The sequence below is a fragment of the Panicum virgatum genome, chromosome 2N, assembly GCF_016808335.1.
Source record: "Panicum virgatum strain AP13 chromosome 2N, P.virgatum_v5, whole genome shotgun sequence".
NCBI classification, from domain to species: Eukaryota; Viridiplantae; Streptophyta; class Magnoliopsida; order Poales; family Poaceae; genus Panicum; species Panicum virgatum.
In genome coordinates, this window is record NC_053146.1 from 3,948,025 (window position 1) to 3,956,247 (window position 8,223).

The 8,223-nt window shown below is 50.8% G+C and overlaps 2 protein-coding genes across 2 annotated transcripts; both read left to right on the forward strand.

Moving 5' to 3' along the window:
- Positions 1 to 209: 209 nt before the first annotated feature.
- LOC120659338 (probable inositol transporter 2) lies at positions 210 to 2,764 on the forward strand. The gene is made up of 4 exons (XM_039937436.1): positions 210 to 535; positions 813 to 883; positions 956 to 1,399; positions 1,481 to 2,764. Exons 1-4 carry the CDS (start codon positions 403 to 405, stop codon positions 2,588 to 2,590), a joined length of 1,758 nt encoding a protein of 585 aa, XP_039793370.1. The 5' UTR covers positions 210 to 402; the 3' UTR covers positions 2,591 to 2,764.
- A 1,764-nt stretch (positions 2,765 to 4,528) lies between these two features.
- Positions 4,529 to 6,294, forward strand: LOC120659340 (melanoma-associated antigen 1-like). The gene is made up of 7 exons (XM_039937437.1): positions 4,529 to 4,720; positions 4,799 to 5,048; positions 5,168 to 5,320; positions 5,406 to 5,511; positions 5,589 to 5,703; positions 5,822 to 5,881; positions 6,000 to 6,294. Exons 1-6 carry the CDS (start codon positions 4,676 to 4,678, stop codon positions 5,861 to 5,863), a joined length of 711 nt encoding a protein of 236 aa, XP_039793371.1. The 5' UTR covers positions 4,529 to 4,675; the 3' UTR covers positions 5,864 to 5,881; positions 6,000 to 6,294.
- Positions 6,295 to 8,223: the final 1,929 nt, after the last annotated feature.

An 8,223-nucleotide genomic window follows, 5' to 3' on the forward strand; every position in this document is an offset into this window, starting at 1 on the left:
AGAACTCAGTGCAGAAACAGCTACGGCAGCAAGCAAGATGCCTTCTTCAAAAGCTACACACCAATTGCTGGCCGTAACTTTCCATCTAATCATCACCATCAGCGCGTCCCCATCTATTAATCATCAACATCCACACAGAGCTGGGGATGAGTCATGTAGTCAAAGCCGACGCCGCCGGGGCCAATTCGCCACCGGAATCTTCTCGTCTCCATCGGTGACGGTCTCGCCGTTACCATCCGCACGCAACAAGACAATGGCGCCGTGGCGACGCTCCACGTGCTAGTATATACACGCACGCAGACGGCGACGAGCCCAACTCGGAGGCTCCATTATTGCGAGCCATCGAGCAGCCCAAGGAGCGAGGATAGGGTAGGGTCGACGGTCGAGCAGCCAGCGGCGGCCATGGAGGGCGGCGTGCACGAGCTCGACGGCTCCACCTTCAAGGAGTGCTTCTCCCTCTCGTGGAGGAACCCCTACGTCCTCCGCCTGGCCTTCTCCGCCGGCATCGGCGGCCTCCTCTTCGGCTACGACACCGGTGCGTGCGTGATCCCCCTCTTGCGTTCACGCTCAATTGCTCTGAAACTTCAGAAATTCCATGGATTATTTTCGTCTGAAAGTTCAGCTGAAAGATGGCCCTTTTGTTCTTGTAAGAGTCGAGCGAGACCTTTTGAGCTGATGATTATTTTAAGGGGCTCGGGTGATTATCCTCACCGATTAGTGGATGATGAACTGTTGAAAAGTGTTTGTCAAGATCATGGTCAGTGACGAGTGACGCGAGCTCTGTTTGCTCACTTGTTCGTGCGTGTGTGCAGGTGTTATTTCGGGTGCTCTGCTTTACATCCGTGACGACTTCCGTTCGGTCGACAGGAACACATGGCTTCAGGTAAGTAAGATGGAAATCCTGATGCGAGTTCATCGACCCTGACGGAGCAGTGCTGACAGCACCAGTGTGCAGGAAATGATCGTGAGCATGGCGGTGGCCGGCGCGATCATTGGCGCGGCGATCGGGGGCTGGACCACGGACCGGTTCGGGCGGCGGACGTCGATCCTCGTGGCCGACTTTCTCTTCTTCGCGGGCGCGGTGGTGATGGCGTCGGCCCCGGGCCCCGCGCAGCTCGTCGTGGGCCGCGTCTTCGTCGGCCTCGGCGTCGGCATGGCGTCCATGACCTCCCCGCTCTACATCTCCGAGGCGTCCCCGGCCAGGATCCGCGGCGCGCTCGTCAGCACCAACGGCTTCCTCATCACCGGCGGCCAGTTCCTGGCCTACCTCATCAACCTCGCCTTCACCAAGGCCCCGGGGACGTGGAGGTGGATGCTCGGCGTCGCCGCGGTCCCCGCCGTCGTCCAGTTCGGCCTCATGCTCTTCCTCCCCGAATCCCCGCGATGGCTCTACAGAAAGGTGCTTTCTTCTCGCAGAGTCCTTGTCCAACCACCAGAGAGAGGATTCGATTTTTACTCGTGAATTTGGTGCCGAGCGCAGGGGCGGCCGGAGGAAGCAGAGGCGATCCTGCGGCGGATCTACTCGGCGGAGGAGGTGGAGCGGGAGATCGAGGAGCTCAAGGAGTCGGTGGCGGCGGAGGCGCGGGAGCGCGGCTCGTCGGAGAAGGTGAGCCTGGCGGCGCTGCTGCGGACGGCGACGGTGCGGCGGGGCCTGGTCGCCGGCGTGGGGCTGCAGGTGTTCCAGCAGCTGGTGGGCATCAACACGGTGATGTACTACAGCCCGACGATCGTGCAGCTCGCCGGGTTCGCGTCCAACCAGACGGCGCTGGCGCTGTCGCTGGTCACCTCGGGGCTCAACGCGCTCGGCTCCATCGTCAGCATCTACTTCATCGACCGCACGGGCCGGAAGAAGCTGCTCGTCATCAGCCTCGTCGGCGTCATCCTCTCGCTCGGCGTGCTCACCGCCGTGTTCCACGAGACCACGTCCCACTCGCCGCCCGTCAGCGCCGCCGAGACCGGCCGCTTCGACGGCTCGCTCACGTGCCCGGACTACCGCCTGCAGTCGTCGGCGTCGAGCGGTGGCTTCTGGGACTGCACCCGGTGCCTCAAGGCCAGGTCGACAGAGTGCGGGTTCTGCTCGTCCGGCGCCGGCAAGCTGCTCCCCGGCGCGTGCCTGGTGTCGAACGCCACGACGCGCGACGCGTGCCACGGCGAGGGCGGGCGGCTGTGGTACACGCGCGGGTGCCCGAGCCGGAACGGGTGGCTGGCGCTAGTGGGGCTGGCGCTCTACATCATCTTCTTCTCCCCCGGGATGGGCACCGTGCCGTGGATCGTCAACTCGGAGATCTACCCGCTGCGGTTCCGCGGCGTGTGCGGCGGCGCGGCGGCCACGGCGAACTGGGTATCCAACCTCGCCGTGGCGCAGTCGTTCCTGTCGCTGACGCAGGCCATCGGGGTGGCGTGGACGTTCCTCATCTTCGGGGGCCTGTCCGTGGCCGCGCTGGCGTTCGTGCTCGTCTGCGTGCCAGAGACCAAGGGGCTCCCCATCGAGGAGGTGGAGAAGATGCTGGAGCGCCGGGAGCTCAGGCTCAGGTTCTGGGCGCCGCGCGACGCGGACGGCAAGGAGACTGCCAAGGGCGCTGGCGTGTAGTAATTATCCATCATGTGGCGCGTGAAAAACCCTGCGAGCTTCTGGGTTAAATTGTTGTTAGTGGTGGCTTGAGGTTGATCGATTTCTGGTCGTTTCTAATTTTCATTACTAGTCTGTACAATAGATTTTATTTTGTGCACCTCCACATGTATTCAATATATGTTTAGTTGAACTATTTGTTTGTGAATTGACGTTATTATCTCTTCCATCATACATGAATATATGGTGACATATATCGTGGATAGTATTTTTATGTAAATAATAATATAAATAATTTACTAATAATGATAGAAATAATAATTTTAGAAATTTATATTAGTGCACTTTAATATATTATTGTAATTATATAATTTAGATTCAGATTTATGAGTAATTTAAGTTGTAATAATAATAACATCATTGGATAATTTATATGCAAATTTAGGGGGTATTTGTATTATTTTTATAATGGCATAGGTGGGTAATTTACATAAAGATTAGGGGGTTACTTTAGATTTTTTATAATGACAGAGGTGGGTAATTTAGATACATGTTTAGGGGGGTTACTTTAGTCTATTTTCATAATGGCAGAGGTGGGTAATTTATTAGGAAAGATAACAAATCCGATGGTTATTATAATTAGAGTTGTTGGATTGATGGCTGGATGTTTTTTATTTTTGTGAGAATTTATAGGATTTCTCTATTTTTTTTAAAGTGTCCACCTAGGATTCAAGGAGCCACCAATTAGTAATAGTAAGATACGCGATTGAGTTGTGTCACTTATGTGCAATTATTCATGATATTTTAACTGGATTTTGCATAATGGCCTTAGGTACCATTTGGAGTGGATATTAATAAAGTCTAGAATTTGAAATTGGTCTGGAATATACTCAATATCACCTGTTTGGATGCTCTGCGAAGTGATATTGGAATTTTTGTCCAATACCAAGTGGTGTTTAGTTTAGCATGCCGTTGAACCTCCTACCATGATTCCGACCTATACCTTTCCGTATTACGTTGCATGCACCACACCCCTCTTCTTCCTCGCACATCCCTCCCCTCCACCACCACGCTGCTTCTGCTCTGATGGCCACCGTGCCGCTCTTCGTGCCCTCCGTCACCGCTCCTGCTTGGCCAAGCCACTCCCTAACTCTTCGCCGCGCTTTGCTCCCTCCCCGCACCTCTATGCCGCGGTGCCACTCCCCCACCCCTCCTGCTTCTCCGTGCCCCTCGCCAACCGCACCGCTATGATACCCCACGCCCCTCAGCCACCATGCCATTTCCCTGTTCCTCCACATCCCTCAGCCACTATGCCGCTTCTCTACTCCCCTACGTTGCTTGGCCGCCATGTCGCTCCCCTCTCCTCCGCACCGCTCCCTGCTCCTCTGCGCAGGACTGCTCCGCCACACCGTTACCTATGCCTACCGCTGCTGCTGCTCCGCTCCCCTAGAAGCCTATTGTGGTGATGTGAGGAGCAGTGCATAGGAGATGAGGATGGATCAAGTCCTAGATTGGTATTTGTCTCTAGTTCAGTTACTTATACACCCAAACAATTGTTTTGGTAGTGTGTCCATTTCAATGCTCACCCTGATTTTGTATTAGATCCAATTTGATACCAAACTCTACAATATCGACATCCAAACGAAGCCTTTTTTTCCTCGTTAACCAAGCTTTTATTTGAACCTCTCTACTTTTAGTGTTTTTAGTCTTCTTCTTCTTCAGCTGGGATAATTTTCCATGGTAGATGTTTTTTATGTATTTTGCAAAATGGTCTTATCCAAGGGAGAATACGCAAAAGATAAGAATGCCTAGATTTCTCCAAGGCCCAATAGCCTTTCTAACAATCCATTGCTACATCTCGGCCCACCGCGGCGTGCCTCCCCACAATTCGGTGGCGCCAATTATTCTCCCAGGTGCGCGCGCAAAATCCAAATCTAATCCCCCCCCCCCACCCCCACACCCACCGATTCCCCTAGCCCTCCAGTCATTCTCGCGCGAACCGAACGGCGCCTCCCTCCCGCGGCTGCGTAGGGTCCTCCTCCGACGACGACGATCAGCTGTCAGCGAGCACTCTCCGACAAGATCTCTCCTCCCCGTGCTCCTTGGATGGCGACCAGCGAGGAGCTAGCGCAGATCGACATCTCCAAGGAGGTTCGTGCGCCCCCACCTTCCCCGCCGCACAGTGCACGCCGGGTGCTCGACGTTTTGTCTGACCGACCTGTCCTGCAGGAGAAGGACAAGCTGGTGAATGACGTGATGCGCTACGTGCTCTTCAAGACGCACCAGGCTTCCGGCTGCCCCATCAAGCGGGAGGAGCTCACCGGGATCATCACCAAGAACTACCGTCAGCGCGGCCTGCCCACGCTCATCATCAACGAGGCCAGGGACAGGCTCGCTGCCACCTTCGGGTACGAGATGAGGGAGCTCCAGAGGACCCGCGCCCCGTCCACACGCTTTGGCCGGGCGTCGGAGCCGCAACGTAAGGCATCGTCCTACTTTTTTCTCCTTCCTATTTTCTTTGGTTGCTTCCACTGTGTCTGTCGCCACAGCATTACTGGGAGGCGATGGCTGATGAATTTTTGTGCGAGATGTATTTAGCGAATGCGGAGGCGAAGAGCTATGTTCTGGTCAGCCAGATAGACCCTGAGGTGCATAGCGAGTGGGTTGAGGACAAGGAGGCTGCCCCTCTGTCTGCTTTTTCTTTTGCTGTCATTAGCCTTGTTCACCTTGCTGGTGGCAAAGCCTCCGAAGGTAAGGGAAGGGGGGTCAAAATCATTTGCTTTCGTTAGGAAAATTCATGATCTGATGCTTCTGAGTGCTGCTGATCAATCTCCAGAGGACCTCTGGCATCAGTTGAAGCGGCTGGGTTTGATGGAGAACGATGATAAGCACCCTGTTTTTGGTAACAATAAGCAGGCGCTTGAACGTCTTGTGCAGCAAAGGTTAGTTTGGTGCGTGCTGTAGAATATGTAATTCATTGCAAATAATTTGTTTGGTTCATCTTTGTTGTCTAATGCAGGTACTTGCTGAAGGAGAAACTTGCTGGACCCGAAGGTCATGTTGTGATGTATGAGCTTGCTGAGAGGGCATTGGATGAATCCACCAGTGGGAGTCTCAAAGCCTACATTTCAAAGGTATGTATGCATTACCCTTTGACAAAAATGCCATAAATTTCAATCCATCTTTGTTGTGCAAGATGTTTTGAATCTGCTAAAAACGAAGATCATTTTTTTTCCTTTCATCATGGAGTAGATTGTGGGCACAAGCACTGCCACAGAAGAAACTTCAAGTTGATATGATGACATTTGATCAGTACGTATTTCAATTGCTTCACCTTTGCTTGTTTCTGGATCAAAATGTTATGTCTTGCCAATTCCTTTTGGGAAGAATAGCTACTAACATGTTTTCTCATCATATCTTGGCCTTGCAGGGTATCTGCCCTGTTTGTTGCGCTCGAGGACAAGCTGACTCCATTCAGGCTTGGAAGCTATATCGTCTTGCATGGCCGGCCGTTCGTCTGTCAAAGCAGGGCGTATTTTGTACAGGAGAGAAGTGTGCTTCTCTGAATAGGCGGTAGTGTCTTTAACTGAACAATGTTCACTACATGCAGTAACCACCTTAGCATTGCTTGGATTACCATTTGTCAGGCAGTGTACATTTGTGCCGTAGAACGCAGCTGAAGACCTTATTCAGTAGACCGTATTGTTTGTCACTCACTCTGTCCAGTGTCCACTGTCCAATGGGGGAGTCTGGTTACCTGGCACAAGCAAGCCGTATGTCGCCTTTGTGGAGCAGAACGCTGCGAGGTTTCTTCGATCCTAGCTGAGGTCCGGCCGGGGCTCCGGAACCTGCGGACGCTCGCCCTGAACGACAACGCCTTCTCCGGCGGCGTCCCAAGGGAGCTCGGAGCGCTGTCGTTGCTGTCCCAGTTGTAAATTTACTGTAACATGCTCGCCGGCACCATCCCGCCGGAGCTCGGGCGGACTGCCTCGACCTACTCCTGGCCATGACATGTTTTGGAGTAGGATGCGGCCGTGGCGGGCGTCGACGAGTCGCCAGTCATTGCTGCCATGCTTTCCTGAAAATAGATGGCTCGGTACTTCAGTCCGATTCAGACATCCAGTTTGATCCCAATTAGATTCCCCAAGCAATAGATTTGGCCATTCTTCGTACATCTTTGGAACTGAAAAGCAGAAGCTAAAGGTTCAGTTTCAGAAAACGAGATCACCATGTGCTGAATCTCCTTCCTCTGCTCTTCCAGGGGCACCGAGATCACCGATCACCTGTACACCTGACAAACGGTTGCCACGTTCAGTTCCAGTTCATCAATGTGCAGAACTGGGATACTAATATGGAATGATAATGCCTATCTGAAGTTCTGAACTGCCTGTCTTCCTCGCGCCTCAACATAAGTTGTACTTTGCTGCTGATAGCCTAACACGTCAGATTTTAGTGTTCAAAGCATGGACTGAGCATCTTAAGCTCTGAAAGATCATCGAGCCTCGACGCCCACAGGATACTGAATTCATGAACATTGACACTGTATGTTCCAAGTTTACCTAGTAGAAGGAAAAGCAATGCTTCCATCATGTCAAAATAGCTTCAAGAACTTCTTTCTGCTGAGCACAGTAGTTGAAACAATGACGAACATTCAGTCCACTTCATCCATGTCCAGATTCTCTGAACTATAAAAATTTAAATTTCTAGTACCCAGCATGTTTTCGCCATTTGAAAGTCAGCCGTCGAGCTCAATTCATCTGTAGCACGCGTGCAACGAACATGACAAGTCATATTGAACAGAATTTCCCAAGCAACTTCGTTTTTTTTTCCAACAACTGAAAACAGAAGCTTAAAGGTTCAGTTTCAGAAAACAGTTGCCCTAGCATGATTTTTATTTTCTACTATGCATGTCAAGAAACAACGAGATGAGCTATATATGAATTATAAAGCTATAGTATGAACTATGTATACATGATTTTTCCAACTATACATGTCAAGCAACTACGAAATGAGCTGTACATGTCAAAACCTGATAAAACAGTCACCAACATCCAGTTCGCTTTATCAATGTTCAGAATTGGGAGACCGTTCTCAAATAATTATGCGTCAGTATATCAACATTTAGGTTGTGTTTAGTTTGCGAAAAAAGTTTGGATTTTGATACTGTAGCACATTTTTTTTATTATTTAATAATTAATATCCAATCATGGACTAACTAGGCTTAAAAATTCATCTCGTATGAAACAGTTAAATTGTGTAATTAATTATTTTTTCAACTGTATTTAATGCTCCATGCATGTATTCGAAGATTCGATGTGACTGGTACTGTAGAAATTTTTTTGGAACTAAACATAGCCTCATTATTGAGAGCGACCTGCGTTACAACGATCTCATTCATCTTTTCTTTCTTTCTTTTTAACGAAAAGATATTCCCTCATCGTTTGGCAATTTTGGATTCCTATATGAGTGCAACTGTCCCACAATAATCTAGTTGGGCCGTGAAGGGCTGCTAGGGCCGGAAGGCACGCTGCTGCGTTTTTTCTATTTTTATTTTTTTAAAAACATTTTTTACATAAATATATTTTTGGTTTCACAATTTACAGTTTTATACCCCTACCGCTCAGCAGGGGGCCTATCGCCCGTCTGCGGGGCGG

Bases quoted from the DNA above. Each gene is read 5' to 3' on its own strand.
- LOC120659338 (XM_039937436.1), top strand. From the start codon at position 403: ATGGAGGGCGGCGTGCACGAGCTCGACGGCTCCACCTTCAAGGAGTGC. The intron at 884-955 runs GTAAGTAAGATG...ACCAGTGTGCAG, and splicing joins ACAGGAACACATGGCTTCAG to GAAATGATCGTGAGCATGGC. The intron at 1,400-1,480 runs GTGCTTTCTTCT...TGCCGAGCGCAG, and splicing joins CGCGATGGCTCTACAGAAAG to GGGCGGCCGGAGGAAGCAGA.
- LOC120659340 (XM_039937437.1), top strand. From the start codon at position 4,676: ATGGCGACCAGCGAGGAGCTAGCGCAGATCGACATCTCCAAGGAG. The intron at 4,721-4,798 runs GTTCGTGCGCCC...CCTGTCCTGCAG, and splicing joins AGATCGACATCTCCAAGGAG to GAGAAGGACAAGCTGGTGAA. The intron at 5,704-5,821 runs GTATGTATGCAT...ATCATGGAGTAG, and splicing joins TCAAAGCCTACATTTCAAAG to ATTGTGGGCACAAGCACTGC.